The following is a 23466-nucleotide window of genomic DNA, read 5'->3' as shown; positions in this document are numbered from 1 at the left end:
GTGGTGATAATCACATTTTCTCAGTAGGATACCATCATACCTTCCAAACAAACCCAAGAAAACCTATCCAAAACCAACAGAACTCCCAGCTTGAGCAGCTTTGTCACGGACGAAAGTCATTTGGGGTAGTTATAAATGACGGACAACAGATATTCTTTGTTGACTGAACTGTAGTAGAACGTTGCAGTCGTAAATCTAAAAATTCCGTCTAACAGGGCAATCATGATAGTTAATACGCGAATCCAGTAAACTACACGTGTGTATATATATATATATATATATATATATAAGCAGTTCAATCAGATCACTCTTGCACTTGCACACATTTCTAAATAAATTCAAGTATTACAGGTAACAGCTCTTTGACAAAACACCAAAAGAACCCGATAGTCCTGTACATAAAACCTGTATATACACGTATACACATTGTAAGAGAAACACTGACATTTGTCATTATATACACAAACCAGAAATTATAAATACATCAACACACAAGAATGACTATAGTACACTGTACATGCATTTCTTTGTCCAATTCAACACGGAAAACATCGCCAAATCCCACAAATCTCTTAATAGCTTTTCAATCATATCACGAAGATCTCTCACATATTGCATACACAATCTATTTATTTGATTGAGTTGAAGAATATTTCACTACTTTACATGTGAAAATGTACATGTATGAGATGTAAGTTTAGATGAGACTTTCGGGACTTACATACTTTGGAAAATCATAAAATTCCACCTATCACTCTGCATAGCAAACAACACATTCACCACTCAGATCTTCCCAGATATTACTGTCTGCTCCAACTGAAGGAAAATATTCATTTATTTGATTGGGGTTGAACGACCTGGTCAAGAATATTTAACTTATAGAAGAGCAGTTGGTTTTGATGGTAGAGGAAACAAGTACTAAGAGTAATCCACAGGCAGGTATACCCGCAAACTATGACCAACCCATACAAATTGGTAACAGGTTGGTTATCAGAGGGATTGGTACACCCCTCATCCACCACACCTCCCCACCCTACCCCCAAAGTGCCAATATTTATTTATTTATTAATTTGATTGGTGTTTTATGCCGTACTCAAAAATATTTTACTTATACAACGGCAGCCAGCATAATGGTGGGAGGAAATCGGGCAGACCCCGGGGGAAACCCACAACCATCCACAGGTTGCTGGCAGACCTTCCCACATACGGCAGGAGAGGAAGCAAAGTACTAATAAGTTTGTCACACTACAACACATTGGATTTAACCTACAAGTTTTAATACATGCATAATGCTGGCCGCCGTCGTATAAGTAAAATATTCTTTATTTACGTGTAAAACACCAATCAAATAAATAAATAAATTCAATAAATGCTGTTACCAACTGGAACCGGTTGGTATCATGCGACATGGAAGTGTTCAATCACCAATGGGTACCTGACAGTTTATTACTACAAAAAAGGGTTGGTTATCTGCTGCAACTGAGCAGAGCTGAGCTGTAACCAGTAGGTACTGCAAGAAAAGACCCAGCTTGGTTCCAAAATACCTGTCTATGTAACTGAAAAATTTTCCCAGGTGTGACACACAGATGAACATGATGTAGTGGAAGGCAAATGATCTGAGAAACTTCATGTAACACTACCTGGGCAGCCACTGAACATTTCAACATCAAGATCCAACCACTGTTTCCTGCCACTGAGCCTTAAATAGTTATAGCAGAGGCCTGGGAACTTCAATGATTCCAATACCTGTGGCTGCGAGTGAACAAACACCCTGTACGTCCTACATCTACATGTGGCCATTAAAAACAAACAACTTAATTTTTTCGGCAGTGGCAATTTGCCTGGTAGAAAGATTGAATATAGATATGCCTTGTTGTCAAACAGGAAACTGTGCATACACACATATACATGTACACAAAGACTGACACCATTTCACCAAAGACCACTCAAGAAGCTTCCAGAAAAAAGCATCCCCACCATTCTCAAACACTCATCAAAAGTTTCAGAAGATGTAAGCAATGTGCACACTAAAACTGAAATTTACAGATGATATGCAAAATTTTATGTTGTTCTTTCAAACACACCCTATTCCTTATCCTGCAAATACCACTTTCCGCACTCTATACAGGATAGTATGCCATATTCGACTGACTACCAGTATTTTTAGACCTCCACTTTTAGCTATGTTTACATCAGTCATATTCATGACTACTTTCTCGTTTGCTCGTTGTACTTGTATCCCTCTCAGAACTGTCTCCCCTGTTCACTTTGGTCACATTCTGCAGTGCTCCAGATTTTGTTAATCTGTGAAATAAAAACAAAAATAAATATTAATATTTGAAAACAGCTATTTACTTCTTCTGAAGGGATTTCCATATGAAAAGTCAATACCTATCCCTCCAATGTAAATGCACATTTTGTGGACCCATTTACTGTAAAGCAGAACCAACAGTACAGTATTTTCAACAGTATTACAGTACATGGTCCAAGGGTGGAGTGTGTAGTAAGCGGAATAATTTATGCAGTATTTTCTTGGCTGGACCAGTATGGTGTAATATTTTAGAAGGCACAATTGTATAGTAGTTCCCAAGCATTACAAACACTAACCAATGAGACAGTATTTCCCAAGCAGTACCAATGGGACAGTATTTCCCAAGCAGTATCAATGGGACAGCATTTCCCAAGAAGAACCAATGGAACAGTATGTCCCAAGTCAGGCCAATGGTGCAGTATTTCCCAAGCAGTACTAAGGGGCAGTATTTCCCAAGCAGTACCAATGGGACAGTATTTCCCAAGCAGCACCAATGGGACCCTATGTCCCAAGTCAGGCCAATGGTGCAGTATTTCCCAGGTCGAACCAATGGTGCAGTTTCCCAATCAGTACCAATGGGACGGTATTTCCCAAGTCAGGCCAATGGTGCAGTATTTCCCAAGTATTACTAACGGGTCGGTATTTCCCTAGTTAGATGAATGGTGTAGCACTTCTGTACCAGTGGGGGAATGTTTATAAAGCTATACCAATGGGGCAGTATTTCTGCAAATCAATGACATCCTTGGGTTAGACAAATGATGCAACATTTCCTGTGCTGGGCCAATGCTCCATATTTTGCTAAACTGGACCAATGCAGCAGTATTTCCTACGCTGGATCGATGCTGCAGTATTTCCTAAAGTGGACCAATGCTGTAGTATTTCCTAAAGTGGACCAATGCTGCAGTATTTTCTAAGTTGGACCAATGCTGTAATATATCCTAAAGTGGACCAATTACTGCAGTATTTCCTAAATTGGACCAATGCTGCAGTATGTTCTAAGTTGGACCAATGCTGTAATATATCCTAAAGTGGACCAATTGCTGCAGTATTTCCTAAATTGGACCAATGCTGCAGTATTTTCTAAGTTGGACCAATGCTGCAGTATTTCCTTTGGCATTTATTTCCTGCACTTCAGCATTTAATATACTGCTGGGCAATTGTGGTGAAACACAGACTTACACTTCTTCCATTTCAATTTCATCATCGCTCTCTGTGGGAACTTGAAGATATGGATTATCAGAGGCAGGACGAAATTTCATCCCCGTGACAACAAAGAAGATCACCACGGCAACTTGTTTAAACAGCTCATCAAACCAGCTGTACTTGAAGGGCACAGTTATCTGAAAAGATTCAAGATTTAATCCAGCATATTTCACTTTAATATAAGATTTATTTATTTATTGGATTGGTGTTTTATGCCGTACTCAAGAATATTTCACTTATACCACGGCGGCCAGCATTGTGGTTGGTGGAAACCCGGCACAGCCTAGAAGAAACCCACAACCATCCGCATGTTGCTGATTTTAAGAGAATTAATAATCTGTCACAAAATATTACACTGAATTTACAGACACTTCAGATACCCTGTCACTGTTATTCCGTCCTCATTAAAATGTCCTTAAGAAATTATAACGGAGAACATTTACAAATTCGGCAAAACTACAAACACCTTCACTGGTGCTGTGACATTAATAAGAATGTTTACTTATTCTGCCAGTTTTTCGTTCCAAACCGAATTATATTTAACTATTTATATATGATAGAGCTTTGGATTATTTGTCAAGGAAATCTGGCAAAACTGACAACGACTATAAACTGAACAGGCGCCTTTCCTGTCTGAAGTAATTCAGGTCCAAGCTGTGTAGCATACTGTTTATTCCTGCCTTTGCCATGTTGGCTTGTCATGCTTTTGGGGAAAAATGATTGTGTACAGCTACAAGAGAACCCATGGCTAATCCAGTTTAGACCTGTGTGAACACTGTGTGTACCCATTAATAAGTGACTCTCTTATAAAGTTACCTGCAGCAGGTAGACAATGATCCTAGTGAAGTAGATGTAACAGACAACCTGAAAATAAAATATGATATAAGAATGTTTTGAATATATGGTTTAAGACAAAATGTTGACATCCAAGTACATGCTCTTTATTCATGGACATTTGATAAATATGTACAAAGATATCTATACAAGACTTGAACAAAAACATTAAACCATAATTCGCTGCATATCTAAAGTTCCAAAACAGGCCTAAATGAACAAAGGTCATCTGAGAAATTATTAACCCTTTATATTTACATTAGGGAGAAATATCAGGATTTATTTCATTGATGAAATCAGTGATATTTCACATAGTTTATAGATATCAATACTGATGGTGCCATAAATCCTCAAACTTTTCGCACATGAAAGAGCAATTTTCAATTGAACATCAAGTCTGCCACTATATGAACATAGAAAAAAGGACACAGGGCACAGTTATCACAGAAAAATATGTAAAATATTCTATAAAATTCTGAAAGCCGAAGAAGCCCCTATGAACTTGGCCAATCACTAGCGCTGAGAGCATCACGTCAAAAAACATATTAGCTCTCAATGGTCAGTGTAGTTTCTTATAGTGGATAGACAGATATTGATGCAGTAAAATGGAATTTGCGGTTTGTTTAAACGTTAAACTTGTGCATACTGAACCCCACATTTATGAGCAGGGAGGAGGGAACTGAGAATGTCTGCCCGCGTCACAATGCATACATGTTGGGCAGGATACTACAGTAACTTGTCAGGGTGAGCTGGCAAGGAAACTGCCTCGGGGGAGTCATTGCTTGAAGAAAAATATTGTGACTTTGCATTATTTGTTCTTAGCAAAGTCAGATTTATTTCGAAAATGTCTTCCCTAAATATGAATGAAAGAATCTGTTATCAATTAGAAGGTCCTGCAATGTTCGGTAAATTCCCTGAGGTCAGTACAGCCGGCTAAGCCAAATGCTTACATCCATGCAGGATGAGGACAAGTAGGACTGATAAAAATATGATGCTTGTGTCCAGGAACAACGCCCTGACTGAGCGCCAAACTAAAAGAAACACCCTTTGAACACAGAACAGAGCTGATACTCTTTGGTTAGGTACCAGGTGTTTTTGTTTGTGTTTTCTCATTGTTCAATACCAATTTGTGACGTCACTCCAGATAACATGGTAAAATGGCCCCACTAAATGAGCGGTTGGTTACTGAGGACTGTTTCCCATTTATTTTGTTGATAACCTGTGTGGAATTTTTTAAATATTTTAAAACATTTCTGGAATACTACTTTAATCATTAATTCAGATTTAGTGGTTGACTTTATGTTCACTTTTAGTGCAATTTATGTATCCTTTTCATTTTAATTTTGAAAACAAAACTACACTAATTGAGTTGGCCGATTTCAGGGCTTGACAAAAACTATAATTTTATCAGTCAACATAGACTAATGCCCTCAGCATATGCTTAAATAGACACCTTGCAAACATGCGAAATAGTTGAACATTCATTGTAAAATATCTTGTAATGGCATAATAAAGAACTGGTCACATGGTGGGATGTCATAACCTACAGGAATGTCACATAATACATATGTCACTGTCTATTTCATCAGAAACATGACGTCATGAAAACCTGTGATGACAGATCAAACCAGAATGTCCAAGGTGAAAACTATACAGAATATGCGAGACATAGAGTTACAATAACTTACAAGTGTCCCATGTGTGTCAAAATACCAGCATGTAAGAGAACAGACGTGTTACAAAGATTTACAATAACTTACAAGTGTACCGTGTGTGTCAAAATACCAGCATGTAAGAAAACAGACGTGTTACAAAGAGTTACAATATCTTACAAGTGTAACACGCGTCAAAACACCAGCATTTAAGAGAACAGACGTGTTACAAAGAGTTACAATAACTTACAAGTGTGCCACGTGTCAAAATATCAGCATGTAAGAGAACAGATGTGTTACAAAGAGTTACAATAGCTTACAAGTGTGCCAGGTGTGCCAAAATAAGAGAACAGAGGTGCATGACATACGACAAGTATTAACCAGAGTGTCCTGTGATAAATATATCAGCATTTGTCATGTTATAACTGTATCACCCTGATAACTTCATCAGAATGTCTAATGTAACATGCAAGCAAGTTCACTGACCAAACATATGTATCATGGCACAGATTATCATGCCATGATGTGATAACTCATCAACACCTGCCTCATGATAATTTCACACGACATGTCATGCGATAACTTACCAGCATGTAGAAATGTCTGAACAGCTTGAGTTTACTCAAGTTAATGGCCGCCTTCCCATCAGTGTGAGAGGCCTCCTGAAGGTGACGAATGGACCTGAAAATTGAAACAAAATATCTTCAACTGCTTCGTGCAGACCTTTTTAAGTATAATATTATCAAAGATACTACTTGCCATTACTGTAATGATACATGTGAAGATACCTTTCATTATTTTTTTATTTGCTCTCAATTTTCCACCCATAGGAAGGACATGCTGCATACTCTCACACAAATTATTTCAGCCGGTGTAAATTATTCTGTTTTTATTCCACAATGTTCACGATATATATGTAATATACTTTTGTTTGGCTCTAAAGATTCTAAATTACGAAGATAATAAACTTGTTTTTAAATGTGTGCATAAATTTATCAATGATACACAAAGATTTTATGACCATGGTAATGGTAATAATGATGTTAACATTGTAAATAATGATTACTTTATTTCAACTTATATCTGAAATATGTATTCTCATATTTAAATGTATGCACTTCGTTAGTTATTATGTTGTTAATTGTTGCTTTGAGGAGATCTCCGTTGTAGTCATTAGGCTGTGAGAAATCCTCGTTAAATAAATAAAGAATTACATTAAAAATAGCTGTAAAGTCAATTTACAATGAAACTGTTCTTCATGTACATTTATCAGTTGAAAAAACAGGGAAGCTGGGAACTTTGTAAGTTTATTTTATGACACTGACCAATCCATGATCAAACCAAGAGTTCACCAATCTTTACATTTGACTGATTCATCCAGTTCTAACTACCAATATACAGTTCTGCTTTTTGGATTTGAAGATATGGAACTGTCAGCTAATATTAAATTATTTCAAAATGGCCATACAGTGTAAATACCTCTTCGCGACCAACAGATTCAGCCATTATTAAAAACAATGTTGACAATTGATATTACATTATATTTATTTTTTTGATTTATTTGATTGGTGTTTTATGGTGTACTCAAGAAAATTTCATTTAAACGATGGCGGTCATCATTATTGTGGAAGGAAACCGGATAGAACCTGGGGGAAGCCATGACCATCTACGGCTGTTGAGAGAGCCAGCGTGAGCTGGGCTTGAACTCACAGTGACCGCATTGGTTGGGGGGTTGGGGGTTGGGGGGTTGGGGTGTTGGGGGCGCTCCAGACTCAATGTGTGTTGCCTGCGCACTAACCCCCTTTGCGTGCACAGCATGTAGGATCAGGCGTAGTTCATCAAGCAGCTCTCATGAATTGGTGGGATTTACTCAAACTGAAACATTGCTGCTGGGGTTACTTGAACACCTATGATGCCCACGGTTGGTCGCTGAAATATTCAGCAGGTGTTCAGCAGCATGTACCATTTTTGACGTCTTTGGTATGCCCTGATCCCGGGTTTGATCCCGGGGACTCTCGACATCATGAAAGAGCAGGTAAAAGCAGAGACAAAACACCAGTTTGTTCATACCAAGGTGCATGTACTTGTATGTATAAGATTAATTCTATTGTGGATTCCACATTACAATATGAGCACCAAACTATAAACCTCCTACCTGTAAAATGTGTCAACAAAACCAGTTTTTTGTGCATGAGAGCATGGCTAAAAATACTAAAATGAAGGCAAGGCTACCACTTAGATTTGGTAACACGGCCCCCAAGGTGCTTGCCTGTAGCAGACACATGAATGTAAAACTTCAGTTCAATGCATTACTGTGGCTCAGTTGGTTAGCGCGCTAGCGCAGCGTAATGACCCAGGGGTCTCTCACCATTGCGGTCGCTGTGAGTCCAGGGGTTTCCCCTGGGCTGTGCCCGGTTTCCACCCAGCATTACGCTGGCCACCGTTGTATAAGTGAAATATTCTTGAGTAGGGCGTAAAACACCAATCACATAAATAAATCAATACATTACTACTGAATTTGGTCAGTTACGATAATCAATACCTGCATGCACACAGAGCATCAGAGTTGGGTTATCCCCCTTTGTGTCAATGTGCTTCATATGCATGTAAAACTCCAAGGTTAATACATGCAGTGATACTGGAAATACCAACCCTAACATTTTCTTAACATGTGGTGTAATATAGCAGACCACACAACAGGAAACAGGATAGCCCCACAACACAGCAGGTCCACCAGGATGAAGATCTCCATCCAGGGAACAGGATGGCCCCACAACACAACAGGTCCACCAGGATGAAGATCTCCATCCAGGAAACAGGATGGCCCCACAACACAGCAGGTCCACCAGGATGAAGATCTCGTTCCATATGGTGTAATATAGCAGACTTACCACACAACAGGAAACAGGATGGCCCCACAACACAGCAGGTCCACCAGGATGAAGGTCTCCTTCACTGTGGCGTAATATAGCAGACTTACCACACAACAGGAAACAGGATGGCCCCACAACACAGCAGGTCCACCAGGATGAAGGTCTCCTTCACTGTGGTGTAATATAGCAGACTTACCACACAACAGGAAACAGGATGGCCCCACAACACAGCAGGTCCACCAGGATGAAGGTCTCCATCCAGGGAACAGGATGGCCCCACAACACAACAGGTCCACCAGGATGAAGATCTCCATCCAGGAAACAGGATGGCCCCACAACACAGCAGGTCCACCAGGATGAAGATCTCGTTCCATATGGTGTAATATAGCAGACTTACCACACAACAGGAAACAGGATGGCCCCACAACACAGCAGGTCCACCAGGATGAAGATCTCCTTCACTGTGGTGTAATATAGCAGACTTACCACACAACAGGAAACAGGATGGCCCCACAACACAGCAGGTCCACCCGGATGAAGGTCTCCTTCACTGTGGTGTAATATAGCAGACTTACCACACAACAGGAAACAGGATGGCCCCACAACACAGCAGGTCCACCAGGATGAAGATCTCCTTCACTGTGGTGTAATATAGCAGACTTACCACACAACAGGAAACAGGATGGCCCCACAACACAGCAGGTCCACCAGGATGAAGGTCTCCTTCACTGTGGTGTAATATAGCAGACTTACCACACAACAGGAAACAGGATGGCCCCACAACACAGCAGGTCCACCAGGATGAAGGTCTCCTTCACTGTGGTGTAATATAGCAGGCTTACCACACAACAGGAAACAGGATGGCCCCACAACACAGCAGGTCCACCAGGATGAAGGTCTCCTTCACTGTGGTGTAATATAGCAGACTTACCACACAACAGGAAACAGGATGGCCCCACAACACAGCAGGTCCACCAGGATGAAGATCTCCTTCACTGTGGTGTAATATAGCAGACTTACCACACAACAGGAAACAGGATGGCCCCACAACACAGCAGGTCCACCAGGATGAAGGTCTCCTTCACTGTGGTGTAATATAGCAGACTTACCACACAACAGAAAACAGGATGGCTCCACAACACAGCTGGTCCACCAGGATGAAGATCTCCTTCCCTGTGGTGTAATATAGCAGACTTACCACACAACAGGAAACAGGATGGCCCCACAACACAGCAGGTCCACCAGGATGAAGATCTCCTTCCATGTGGTGTACACCGACGTTCCTTCTTCGCTTTCTTCTACGATAATGAATGCCACGTTGGCCAGGATCTAAACAAGCAAACAACACCAATACAATGTAGGATTTACTGGTATTAAAGGATGCAAGACCCATCAACCAAAACTTGCTACTGAATCGAACATTTTTCATTACCATACACTCTTGATTTAAAAGTGATTCATTATAAAAAGCTCATGTTTTAAAGCTAAATTTTGTTTTCATAAATAATATCTTATCTTGGCCTTTCCTCTGGGGAGGAACGCCAAGCGAGGTAATAAGAGTGCTAATTATGAAGTGTATGTTTCCAGGGCCAGCAGTTTCCACATTGGACACTTTAGTCTGTCAGCTCCTGTAGGTCAGTAGACAAAATGTATAGATTTTGCACCCTCATTTTGATCCCCAGCTTCCTGGGTATGAACAGCACTTTGAGTAATTTTAGACCAGTGACGTCTAATAAATTACAATTAACTGCATTGCATTTTTTTTTCACCATAACTGAGGTAAATTGACACGAGGCCATATTTCACCGGTTATGTGTGACCATTTGCCAGCTATCACACTGTCTCTGCAGCTATGGTTTTTCTCTATACTATACATTTTACTTACACTAATAGCTTCTAATATGGAAACATACAAATAACACATAGTAATTTTTTTCCTTTGTTCATTTCACAAGGACAGCATTACAAAACTTCTGAAAGCTGAATCATGTACAATTTTTTTTCTTTTGTTGATATTGAAATTTTACCACCTGAGATATGTGATTAAGATGTTACTGTCTACCTGACAGATGCACCTACTTACCTGTAGAGGGATGAAGATGATGAAGAGTTTCTTCTCCTTCTCAGACAGCAGATGTTTGACAAAGGCCCATCCAGCTCCAATCAACAGGATAGTGAGGAACAACAGTGTCACCTTCATCCTGGACAAATGCATGCAAACAAACTCTCACCAACAGCAACTGTCTTCCACAAACTGCATGTAAGACTGCATGAAAGCTGTGGCCTGTTTACTGCCACTACCACCCTTAGAATTTATTTTTTTGATTGTTTTTTTTGATGCTGTACTCCACCAATCAGTAACCATTACCCTAAATGACCTAAAATTTTGCCCACAAAAGTGTATTTTTAGAGGCACATAAATGTCCCAAATTATTATTTTTGGATTACAATTTTCCAATAGATTATCATCCCATGTTCCAAGCAAACTACAAAACACCTTTCTAAAATCGAAAGACCTCTCAGAATCAGCAAAAAACGGGCAAATTAGCCATGGACAAAATTTATGGCCATATACGGTACTTGCAATTATTCACCTGTTTGACTGGGTATACTTAATTACTTACAGATAAGCTATATAGTAAAGCACTGCCCAGGCTTCCTCTTGTGTCCCGTTCTCCTCAATGAAGTGATAATGAATCTAAAACAGGTAAAAAATCATACATGTGCTACAATTTGTGAAAAAAAAAAAGCTTTTATTGTATGAACGAACAGGTTTATAACACATGTACCTCTATTTAATATACAATCCTTTAAGATTCAGTAGGACGAGACAGACGATGCGGGAACGTCCTACTTCCAAGAAAGGTACCAAGCTGTCATTGTTGGAGTTGGACTCGTCAGAGTATAAATACTGACTCGTTCTACGAGGAGTAACAATTTCATCACAGGATGGATCGGACATGGGTGTTACTGTTGGCATGGTGGAGGTACATGTACTGTAATTCTTCAACCATTTTGCATGTTTGTAAGGTGTTTATTCAGGCATATTCTGAAGGCATCTGTGTAGACTGATAGTATTATACTTTTTGCCTATGAAGCTTTGAAATTGGCCTATCCAACCAATGCAGATTTGTCTACAGAATCACATTATAAATGCACATAAATCACACTGAAAGTTGCTCGTTTATATGCGAAAAGGTTGGGGGAATTATGCCATTCGCACATGACATAAAGATGTCAAGATGGCTGCATTTTGCTCCGCAGATCTACATACATTATCTCACGTATGAAAAAACTGAAATCTCCAATCATGTACTTGAACTAATCTTTGAATATTAGACAAAAATTAATTACTTTTGCAGCATTATCTGAAAAACCATGCCCCATGCCTGCCATGTTCCGCATCCCTTGATCAGGTCCCAGTTTATCCCCACACCAAACGCCCCCTAAATTTCGATACTAAAAACACTTGTGCTATGATTATTCGAATGCAATAGTATGGCATGTATTTCCAGCAGAACACTTCACTTGTCCAGTCCACTGTAGTTACTCGCTACATGTATGAAATTCAAGGGGAACAACTGGAATTTACGTGCAAAACTGGACTGTGATATTAAAGAAATCTTGGCAATTTATTAAATTACACTACTGAGACTGAAATATGTTAAACCCAAGACGGAGACAACTGAATGGTGTGATTTGTGACGAATATTTTCACTTTATAGTACAGCAGTCAGAGAACAACTTACAGCATGAAACAACAACGACAAGCACTTCAGGTACACCACCGTCAACATGAGGAAGTGAATCTTGTAAACATCATCTCTACAAAAAAAAAAAAAAGCGGGAGGATTTCATTTAATTAAAAATGGTCTGATGATTACAAATGATCCATTCCCTGTATTTTGCCTAAAGTTTAGTCTTTTTTGTTCTTACAGCTTATATAATGTCATTTGTTTCAAAATATTTTCTTTAAACGCTTTGATTTTCAATGTTGGTAGGGGTTGAAATTTGGGATCATGTGACAGTTAACTATTCATGTATCACTTGTCATCATGCCTCAACATTTGTAATCAAAAGGCCACTGTTTATTGCTATATTTCACCTTAAGTTTGGTATGTAAACATGATCTTTTTTATAGAAGCCCAAATCAAAGATGCAAAAATGAAGTTTTTGATTCAAACACTAGCCTTTCCGATAAGAAATTAATTAAACTTTCACAATGAAAGCTGAAGTGTTGGATAAAGAAAACGGATGCACATTACCAATGCAGGATGCATGCAAATAAAGTGTAATGACAGTACCTGGCCTTTCTGAGGACGGCCAACCAGAGTCCTCCCATCCCAAAGAAAACACAGCACAGCACAAAGTACAGGCTAGGCAGCGGCATTTCTCCTGCTGACAGGTAATTCCCTTTGTTTTTCTCGATGATTTGTATCTAAACAAATATAATGTGCAATGAAATAGTTTTTTTAATGAGTTGTATTAAATTTCAGCATTTATATATTGCACTGGGGATTTATGCTATACTTTAGAATGTCATGCTTTAAGTTGATTTTATTTATTAGACTGGTGTTTAACATGTTTTAAAAATATTTCACTGATACGATGGAGGCCAGCATTATGGTGAGAGGAAACCAAGCACAGCCCGGGAAAACCACGACCATCTGCAAGTTGCTAAAAGATCTTCCACATAAATTCAAGGAAACCAGATGGACAACAGCCAGCTACATGAAGTTTATACATGTACCACTGTCCTTCACCAATTATCTGACAGACCTGCTGTCAATTATAGTGAGTGAGCGAGTGAGTGCTTGGGGTTTAACATCGTACTTAACAATTTTTCAGTCATATGACATCGAAGAAATCCTTAGAGTGCATGTAATGTCCCTCCTTTTCGCAGGACGGACGTCCGCTGCTCTTTTATCTAGTGCTGCTTCAATGAGACCCCATACTGAAGGCAAGTAAGCCATTCCGCCCAAACCATTTTACTGATACGGATCAACCAGTCGTTGCACTATCCCCTTCATGCTGAATTCTAAGCGGGAAAGTTACAACTTGTGACTCGACCCAGGATTGACCCTGGATCTACCGCTCCCGAAGCGGATGCTTTACCAACTGTGCTACTGTCAATTAGCAACAATGAGCTGTAGCAACAATGGCTGAATTTATCTACATGTACTAAGAAACCTTGTTTTGATCGCTTTCATCACATTCAACACGGAAGAGATAAGGAACAAGTAAAATCTGGACATCTGGCTCAAATCCCTAAATATACATGTATGTAATTACTTAAAAATTTTAATTTAAAAATTAAAAACTTACAGTCAGTGAGACTTCACTGTCAAAGGAATCTATTGGGCTGTCTGCAGCCCCCAGACAGTTGTGAAAGTACAGATTGTACAATCCTTCTTCACTTTCATTGTTCACGGACATCTGAAACTGAAACTGAACATAGTTTGATTATTTGCTTGTCTGTATGAAGTCAGTTTTATCATTATTTCAGTGAGTTGCACTAGTATTTATACAGAATAAACCATAAAGGATTACCTAGAGTACAGGGAGAGATAGACAGTGACAGCAGAATGACACTTGCCAAATGGTCACACATGCTACCAGTGAAATCTGGCCACTTACCTAAGTCAGGATTTTATTCTATTAAACTGTTCATGTGAAAGCTTTAATACATGGTAGCAAATTACATAACCCCTAGCACCATGGGTCAAGCAGAATTAGCCAACACAAATATGCGGTTATGTTAAGTTAAGTGCAAAACGTAAAGAAAATAACTAACGTTAAGTATACATGTGTTCCAGATAAAAGACTAACGCATTCAACATTGTCCAAGAAAATTTTACATGAAAACTTACATGACGGCAGCCAGCATTACGTTTGATAGGAAATCAGGCAGAGCCTGGGATTAACCCACAACCGCAAACTGCTGGCAGACTTTCCCCCTTCCAGAAAGGAAGCCAGAGCAATTCATGAAAATACAACCAGTTCTAAAATATACATCTTTCTCTTGAAGCTGATATAAATCAACACTAAGCTCTCAGAAAAGCAGAGTTAAACTAACCGTAAAACTAGACTGGTTTCCTTCAAGTTTCTCCAGTATTTGAACTGGAAGTTGGGACATAAGATGCACAGATGCAGGTGGCTTGAAACTACCTCTCTCTCCGGCTCCATGTCTCCGTTCCTCACCTCCTTCATCCTTACCATTTGCTTTTAAGTTTCCCCCACTTACCCCTGTAGGGTGTTCAGTATCAGGGGAATTGGTACCATTGTGTTTGGTGTCAGAAGTGGAATTTATCTCCGCTGAATTGGACGTGACAGCGTCCCTCCTTTTCCTGTGACTTTCAAATTCAGGAAGAGATCTTTTCTGCACCTGAGTTTCAGAATCCTCCAAGGGGAACAACTCTAGCTTCTTCAGATCTTCACCCACACGGTTAATCCGAAGTCTAAAGCAAAAATTAACATAACTTCAGTGTTTCCGAACATTTATTTCTTATTTACTTCATCTGTAATTACCGAACAACTTTAGACAATCTTCACTCAAATGACAGTTGTCAGATTAATGGGTAGCAATGCCGCTGCGATCATCCTTTAAGCAAAAAGGTAATAGGCTCTAACCCAGCTTTTGCTTACATTATTAAATCTGCTGCAGCTTTAAGCCAGGAAGTTTCTCAGCAACCAGTCATGTACTCCTCAAATTAAAAATCTAACCATTGGCGTATTAGTGAACATTCTGTGACTGAATAAAAATTACAATACAAAAAGTTTTGTATTTCTGAAGCGTATCAAAATGATACTCTTGGGGCCAATACTCAAATTTTTCTGAAAACAAATAGATCAAAATTCACAAAAAAAAAAAAACAACAAAACACCCAACTCTTAAGTTGCCCTATAAAATGGAACGCACTGATCAGAACCAAAAAAGTAAAATATGTAACTTTAAAAGTGTTAACCTTTCTATGACATACAGTAGACTAACTGTACATTGTATAGCTCATGGAATTCTACAGCCCTGGAGGAATGTGCTGTAGTGTTTAATCAGTCAACCATGGCTTAAGTTTAATGTGGGTAACAGTTTCATACTAAAAACAAGTGAGTTGGTTAGCGAGCTAGCACAGCGTAATGACCCAGGAGCCTCACCACAGCGGGCGCTGTGAGTTCAAGTCCAGCTAATACAGGCTTCTGTTCCAGTCATATGAGGGAAGGTCTGCCATCAACCTGCGGATGGTCGTGGGTTTCTTTCCCCGCTCTACCCAGTTTCCACCCACCATAATGCTGGCCGCCATCGTATAAGTGAAATATTCTTGAGTACGGCATAAAACACCAATCAAATAAATAAATATATAAAACAAGCATCCTAATAGGGAACTACCAGTGTCTGTTAAAGAATCAAACACTGTTTTCAACATTTCACTGGCCACATGCACTATAATGGCATCTCAGAGGCCAATATCAATGCCACCATTTATTAAATTCACAATAAATGATTCCTCATCTAGTCTCTGTTGTTCATTTCAGTACAGTAATGAGTGGAAGAGTTAAAATCTTAATAGAACAACGCATCGCATGATAAGAGTAAACAAGGTGTTGTTCTTTCTATTCTATTATACCTAATTTGAATTTTTACATATTAATTGTATGTATGTGCATATGTTATTTACTTAACAGTTTTTCAGTCATGTGACCACAAGAAGTCATTCAGTGTTTCTACACATACTGTATCTTGAGGCAGGGCACTAAATGCCAATGAAGTGTGACTGTCATGGTGGGAACACCAGACATGACACCCCACCCAGTCACATCATGCGGACACCCGGCTAGTCCTGTTTCCTTGCTCTAACCTCTCAGTGCTGAGCACCAAGAGAGGTAGCAACAAGTTTCATTTTTAAAGTCTTTGGGATGACCCGACCTGGGTTTGATCCCAGGTCTCCCGACTTCAAGGCGGAGGCCACCCAGCACCCTACACATACATTAAACTCAAAAAGAGAGCAAGTTCTTGACAATTCTTATTCTCCTTTAGCTATTCTGCTGTCAACAACTGCACAAACCTCTTACAATGACCTGCTTCCCACTTTAAGCAGAGTTGGGGTTGGGGGATGGGGGAAGGTAACCTGTTTGCAACAAATCAATGTTTGTTCCCTCGTTTCCCAAATTTCTTTTTGGGATCATGTCTTGTTTATATGTTCTAGTGACTTTGTTGTGTTCATGTATTCATGACAAATTGAACGAACACCTTTGAGAATGACGGCACTTTATAATGACGTCACCCAAGGTTGATTGTTGTGAAACAAAAATGTTCATTTGACATTATAGGTAGTAGGAAAAACATAATAGAATACATAATACTGAAAACATCACACATGATCCTTCTCTCAGTCTAAGAATACTGAACATACTAAGTACCCAGCCATGACGCATCAAACATTTCCAATGATGACCATACATTTCAAAAATATTACCAGGTTACAAACTGAAGTGAAGAGAGTTATCCCCCTTTAAAAGTAGGTCGACATTCTAACAATGAGTCAAATGAAATTAGAAGTTTGGAATAAAGAGTGAATACATGCACATTTGCATGTGATTAATTTTACGCTGCGAATCTTTGTGCAAAAACTTTATCATGCAAAGAAATGTTATTTCTAAAATTCAGGCAAAAAAGGTTGGTTTTTCAATCTGAAAACAAGGATTTCTACTGTGTATATGAAATGATTTCCACATTTCAAGAACAAGAAGCTATCATCCAGACTTTGTATCAATGTATAAAGTATAAATGGGGTCTTACACTGGTGGTCTGCTGTCCAAGTGTAGAGTGATTAAGACAACATTGATGGTATTTTTCTTCACATCTTCAGTGTCAAACAGATTGTTCGGATCGAGGACACAGCTTCTCTGTAGTTTTGTCTGCAAATCAAACCACAAATATGTATAATGTAAGCACTGACATGGTGTATAATTATTAAACATGGGTTAACTAAAAGTCTTGTTTTAAGGACTTCCTGTGAGTACTGTAGAACCTTTGGTGCTCAACGGATTTACCAGTCCTTAAAGTGCCCAGAGCTAATCACTGCTTTTTTCAAGATTCCACACGACTTGGCCCTCAGGAAGGCATGGATATACAGCACAGGATGGAACAATTTTTTTCCCACCAAAAACAGCTGTATCTGCTCTTGCAATTTTACAGCTGAGAAGCACACAGTAAAATTTTACAAACTACCATTAACTGAAAACTGATAGATAACAAATTTCTGTACACCAACGCTAATGTCCACATCATACTAGTATTTATAATGGTAACGACTATAGGCTCTATTGGCATATGATGTATTCGGAATGCTGACAATAATTAGTAGCTGTCATCGCACACTGGTATGAAATTACAATTCCTCAGGGAAAAGAATAATAAGGGAAAGAACAGTAAATAAATATTAGATTTTTAAGATAAGCACACGTGTGTAACACTATAGATTACAGCTAAACCAGTCCATATTGCCAGTGCGGTTAGAAATTTCTGGACAAAGATCAAATTCAACACCTGAAAACTTGGAATCTGAAGTCTTGCCAGACTTGTTAATGTCATAAATCGCAACGTTGCCAACAATGGTTTTCAAATTGATACAGCTCATGTGCTTCTGTGTAGCCAGAATCCATATTGAAAATGACATCATTTTGATAAAATTCCCAAGTTATTAAGGCCAGCTAAACTTGGGTTCTTGGGTTCATCTATGACGTCACCCGCTGAGCCGTACCGGGTGGCCGGCTGTAGGTCAGATAGGGCAGTGAATCTATTGTTGTTGGTGCATTTGAAGTCATTATTACCTTTGTAATAAAGCCCTCATCGTAATATACTGTGTAAAGAGGTTATAATCTTTATAATTAGCACAAGTATCTAAATCCGGACACTATTTATCTAAGTAAAAGGTAAATACTTATTTATTTATTTATTTGATTGGTGTTTTACGCCCTACTCAAGAATATTTCACTTCTACGATGGCAGCCAGCATTATGGTGGGTGGAAATCGGGCAGAGCCCAGGGGAAACCCACAACCATCCACAGGTTGCTGGCAGACCTTCTCACGTACGGCCGGAGAGGAAGCCAGCATGAGCTGGACTTGAACTCACAGCGACCGCACTGGTGAGAGACTCCTGGGTCATTACGCTGCCTAGCGCGCTAACCAACTGAGCCACAGAGGCCCACTAAAAGTTATATAACAGCTTTAGAAACATCTGGGAAGATAGGGCAATACTCACAAGGTATTCATTGGCACCTGTGTTGTCAGTCTTACTCAGAGTGAAAGCAAACTGAAAGAGAAACAAATGTCACATCATGTTAATTCATCTGTCAACCATTCCTTCTAAACATTTACCATATTTACCTTAAATATTTACCCGAAAAGTGCATTGTAAGAGATAAGAAAATATGTAGAAATACTGTTTTATTGACTGAAGCTCTACAGTTTGCCAGTATGGTACCATCCCACCTCATGAAAGAAATCTAAAAACATGGGTTCACAACTTTGAATTTATTTATTTATTTGACTGACATTTTACGTGGTACTCAAGAATATTTCACTTATTCAATGGCATCCAGCAAGAACTAGCTTTGAACTTCCAGCAGTCATGACTGGAGAGAGGCTCCAGAGTAACAATTGTGCTGTACTAGCATGTTTACAACGTGACAAACTATAAATGTGGATTCATAAACCACAAACAAAGATCGATAAATCATAAACATGGGTTCACAACACGCAAGAACTTCTCACCTTCCCGTTGGTCTTCAGCTGGGATTCCTCCCCAGTTTGTCTCGGTCGTAAGACATTGTACGAGAACAGGCTCACATTGACCTTCAGCGTCCCATGACGCAAGAATCCAAATGTACTCAACGTGATCTGGTCTCTTCCATCATTCTGTCAAACAAATCAGTCCAAGATAAATAACCAATCCAAGAAAACCACCTTTTCACGTTTTGGAATTTAAATGGGCTTCAACAGGCTTCAAACAGAGAAAATTCAACAAAACTGATTTTCTTGCATGACCAGCCCATGTTAAACAACCCTCAGTGTTCCACAAATCTCTTTGGAGGAAGTGGATTTGTACAGCCCTGTGGCCTCAAAGCCTGAATCTTCAACATGGGTGGCTGACATCTAGCTCTTTAAATATTCAGAAGGAAATGTAAACTGATCCATCTGAGGGAATGTAACCTCATGTAACGGAGGGAATGTGATGTGATGCAACCAAGGAATGTGACCTCATGTAACTGAGGGAATGTGACCTCATGTAACTGAGGGAATGTGACCTCATGTAACTGAGGGAATGTGACCTGATGCAACTGAGGAATGTGACCTGATGCATCTGAGGAATGTGGCCTGATGCAACTGAGGAATGTGACCTGATGCATCTGAGGAATGTGGCCTGATGCAACTGAGGAATGTGGCCTGATGCAACTGAGGAATGTGACCTGATGCATCTGAGGAATGTGACCTGATGCAACTGAGGAATGTGGCCTGATGCAACTGAGGAATGTGACCTGATGCATCTGAGGAATGTGGCCTGATGCAACTGAGGAAATGTGACCTGTGACCTACACGCAAAAATTTTATCAAAGTCAACATTCTCTTTTCAGTTCATGAAGAAACTGTTGGCTGGGATAAAATTTTTAAGGCTCATAGCAGTGCTGGAAGTTTGAATTCCAACCATGGCGGACGTTGCTTCAACTTGTTTGGCCTGCAACAACATGGTGGCCTGTAGTTTGTGGTAGGTCTGAGTGGCTATGTTTATGTGGAAACATAGCCCCATATGAAAACATTAACCTACATGTACATTCAGTGTGCTGCCATCAACATACCCATGTTGCTTGATGTATGAAGTGAATGTTCCGTAAGCCCTGTTCATTTCTGCGCCCGGCATATATCAGTTTAATGATACACTTCCCCTTATAAGCCCACCCTGGACCAAAACTTCTCCATGTACAAAGCTAACACAACTCATCAGCCATGTCCGACATCTCACAGATGTTCCACGGATGTTCACTCAGGTCAGAGACAGCTGGTCACGACCCCTCCACATTTAATAACGCGGGAAGAAGAGAAGTTCTGCGTAATGCCGAGCGAGAAGGAAATATGTCTGTGAATTTCAACAATATTTTGACTCAGGATTGGATTTACACTTGCAGATGTGGTAATAAACGTCCTATTCTCTTTTTGAGTCGGGTCACACCTAAGACCTTAAAAGAGGAATTTGTAGCCTCCTCACTTGGCATTAAGGGGATTGTGGCTTTGGTGGTGCTGCTTACTTGCCTTCTGTAAGTTGTCACAGAGAAGCAGCACTAGATGAAAGAGAGTGGATATCTGTCCTGCAACAAGGAGGTACATTACGTGTGCATGCACACTAAGGACTCCTTCGTAGTCATAAAAACTGAAAAATTGTTAAGTACAACGCTAAACCCAAAGGATTCACTCATTCACTGCTGTTCTCTTTAATGCTCACCAGAAATCAGCGTGTGCCACCTTGTTGGAGTGGATATAGAGGCCAACTTCACAAAGCACTTTGCGGAATTCAACGGTTAAACATCAGAAACTGTTAAAAGCAGACCTCAATGTTTAACTTAATTGAACTATTAAACGTAATACACATGTACGTTAGTTCAGTACCTATTAGAGCAATCCTAGCTACAGAGCTAGGGGTACAACTATACATAGTAATGACCAAGCATATGCATCAAAAAATACATAGATTCTGCTTAGGTTTTATGTGACTAGAATTTGACAAACTTAAGCAATCCGGAAACGGCACGAAAGATGGACACTCGGTGATGCTAACAACGCTTACAGCGCCACGGCGGAAATTTTCCATTTTTCTCACGACAAAATCTACCACGTAACTGAAATACATTACCTCGAGAACCAGATTGTGTATCCGACAGTTAACTGATAAAAACAGCGAAAAGAAGCAAATATGTATAAACATATTGGTGACAGAACTACGAATTTCTTTCCTCGTCAGCTCGTCAGGGCCTGTCACATAACGCAGACGGAAAAAACACCGTACATGATTGGTCGATCGGATAAATAGTAGCCAATCAAGGACCTTGTCGCACACATTGCCGCATGTGCACACTCCAAGCTGTGATTTATTGCGACAGAACCCGAATCGCGGAGAGTTGTATGACATAGCTTTATATGACACTGACTCTGACACATCAGCTGACGGCGTACACTGTACAAGCTACCCTCATGTAACGTGACGCACATTTTATCTTACACGCAATGAGTAGATATGTACACTTCGAGTGCAAAAACGCATTAATTCAAATTTGCCTGAAGAAGCACAATGCTAACGCTTAGCATGCAACGTCTGACTCATTAAGCTAGGATAAAGAGCAAATGGTTGTAGCACACACATGGCAAGGTCTGCATTGAACATGCGACTAATATAATGTTATAGACTGAACACGTTCCACCTTAGCTCACAAACTTTTTTTGAAGTAAAAGCTCCGTTCACATCTTTTTATACACTTTCACTGGCCCGTCACCAATGCGGTCGCTGTGAGTTCAAGACCAGCTCATGCTGGCTTCCATCCGGCCGTACGTGGGAAGGTCTCAACAACCTGCGGATGGTCGTGGGTTTCCCCCGGGCAGTGCCCGGTTTCCTGCCACCATAATGCTGGCCGCCGTCGTATAAGTGAAATATTCTTGAGTACGGCGTAAAACACCAGTCAAATAAATAAATAAATTTATTGGTCCGACCCCCCCCCCCCCAAAAAAAAACCGTTTAGAATGCGTCTCTGACACATAGCCTACAATTTGAGCCATCGAGATACTAAATTATTTAATTACCGGAACGACACCACATTCTAATTTAAAGTTGCTCTCAGTTCTCGTTTAAAGATGAATAAGTGTTTATATAGGTTTGCTAAAAAAATAACTAAATAAATTTATTTTAAAATAAATAATACTACGGGTAAATAAATAAACGAATAAATTTATCTTTAAATAATTTTTTTTAAAAATCATAATAAATAAATAAGTAAATTAATAAATACAATTAACGGAAAGTTTTAGGGATCGACCTACATAATGACGTAAACGAAGTATAGGTCCGTCCTATACTGTAAGATTTACGTGCGCTAACAGGATTACGAATGAAAATCGATCATTTGCTGAACTATAGGCTAATCAAGTTTGCTCTGAGCAAACAGTTAATCCCAGGGTAAACAGATTTTAGAAGATTAAATTTCTACTCAGAGAACACTGTTTGCAATTGATCATGTCTCATGGTTCACTTCTTGTTGCCAGGACATCATTTCTAGTTAAGTTCAGTTTGCGCCTCCCATCACCCATCTGCCTAAGCCGCTTTCGGTGGGCTAAATTAAAATGACTATAGTTAACGTAACTGTATCATGCTGTGGGTCTTACTTTTGATCAAACACCCTAATATTTAATTTTACCTATTTTGTTACATCTTCTTTGATCCATAAATGTCTAATTTATGCCGTGACTGAACATTCTGTTTAAGGATTCTGAAGATATTTTTTTCGTCTATGACATAATCCCTTATGGCCGCCAAGCCTTCGGTCCCAGATAAG

General features: G+C 39.5%; 1 protein-coding gene across 1 annotated transcript; it reads right to left on the bottom strand.

Annotated features, from left to right (window-relative positions):
• Positions 1-267: 267 nt before the first annotated feature.
• Positions 268-21896, bottom strand: LOC135480147 (protein GPR107-like). Its single transcript, XM_064759910.1, has 15 exons — positions 21777-21896; positions 19646-19789; positions 19134-19184; positions 17668-17786; positions 14950-15331; positions 14199-14321; positions 13178-13311; positions 12623-12698; positions 11498-11571; positions 10957-11074; positions 10072-10202; positions 6588-6681; positions 4331-4378; positions 3491-3651; positions 268-2304 (listed from the first exon to the last, which is right to left on the bottom strand). The coding sequence occupies exons 1-15, from the start codon at positions 21846-21848 to the stop codon at positions 2193-2195; spliced, it is 1839 nt and encodes a 612-aa protein (XP_064615980.1). The 5' UTR covers positions 21849-21896; the 3' UTR covers positions 268-2192.
• Positions 21897-23466: the final 1570 nt, after the last annotated feature.

Source organism: Liolophura sinensis, chromosome 13 (assembly GCF_032854445.1).
Source record: "Liolophura sinensis isolate JHLJ2023 chromosome 13, CUHK_Ljap_v2, whole genome shotgun sequence".
NCBI classification, from domain to species: Eukaryota; Metazoa; Mollusca; class Polyplacophora; order Chitonida; family Chitonidae; genus Liolophura; species Liolophura sinensis.
The sequence above is the reverse complement of the archived record's forward strand: the minus strand, read 5'-3'. Positions and strand labels throughout refer to the sequence as shown.